Below are 1068 nucleotides of genomic sequence, written 5' to 3'. Positions count from 1 at the left end.
AACAATCTGAAAATCAGCACTTTGTGTTCTTGCCATTCAGATCTAATTTGGTTAAATTATTAGCAAAACTTTGAAATTTTGTACAATTTTTTTGCTACGTGACTTTAATAAAATAAAAAAAAGATAGTTCTATAATTAGTTTTTAGATTTGAAAGAAATCCTGTAGCAAAAATGTATCGCTAAAAATAGATGCCAAACGATCTGAAAACGCATGCGATTGATTGGTGGCGATCGTAGTATAAAAGAGCATCCTATCAGCTAACCGATCATCATTCAGTCAACTACCACAGACATTAGAAGTCAGCTTGTCCAGCCAGCAACCGTCAACCATCAAGATGAAATTCCTGCTTGCATTCGCTGCCATTGTTGCCGTCAGCCTGGCCGCCTCACCCGCCGATGAACGTGGTGCCGTTGTTACCAAGTTCGAAAATGACCACAAGGGTATTGACGGTTACAATGTAGCCTACGAAACTAGCAATGGAATCGCCGGAGCCGAACAGGCTCAACTGAAAACGTTCGGTGATGATGCTGCCGCCATTGTCGTTAAGGGATCCTACTCGTACACCGGTGCCGACGGACAGGTTTACACCGTCAACTACGTTGCCGATGAAAATGGATTCCAACCGGAAGCTGCTCATTTACCGCGTGCCTAAGTTGGAAATTAGCATATGGTAGTAAAAAAAATATTGTGGTATTGTAAATAAATAAATTTGTGCTAGAACATAACATGGATTTTTTTTATTGGCGGCTGCTTCCTGGATTACCAGTTTTAAATCCTAGTGTGTATTAACACCACATTTTCAACGTCTGTTTATGATCATTATATTCAAAATGGAAATTATCTAATTACTGTTTTTTGGTTTCGCATTAACGATGATTTAAAGCAGTATGTTTTCGAGTATGTGACTCAGCACCAGTGATGGTAAAAATTGAAAATCTCAAAACTCATCAATCAAAATGAACCGTGAATCATGTCTAACTTGATTTTTTTGTTCAGTAAAAATCACATTTGAGTTTGAATGTAATTCGCGTCAAAATTGGTTATGATGAAGAAGAAGAAGATGGTTA

At 37.9% G+C, this 1068-nt stretch overlaps 1 protein-coding gene across 1 annotated transcript; it reads left to right on the top strand.

The window, feature by feature from the left end:
• Nucleotides 1-335: 335 nt before the first annotated feature.
• LOC128743161 (endocuticle structural glycoprotein SgAbd-5-like) lies at nt 336-653 on the top strand. The gene has a single exon (XM_053839686.1). It carries the CDS (start codon nt 336-338, stop codon nt 651-653), a length of 318 nt encoding a protein of 105 aa, XP_053695661.1.
• Nucleotides 654-1068: the final 415 nt, after the last annotated feature.

Source organism: Sabethes cyaneus, chromosome 3 (genome assembly GCF_943734655.1).
Source record: "Sabethes cyaneus chromosome 3, idSabCyanKW18_F2, whole genome shotgun sequence".
Classification (NCBI taxonomy): domain Eukaryota; kingdom Metazoa; phylum Arthropoda; class Insecta; order Diptera; family Culicidae; genus Sabethes; species Sabethes cyaneus.
This window is presented reverse-complemented; position numbering and strand designations above follow the sequence as displayed.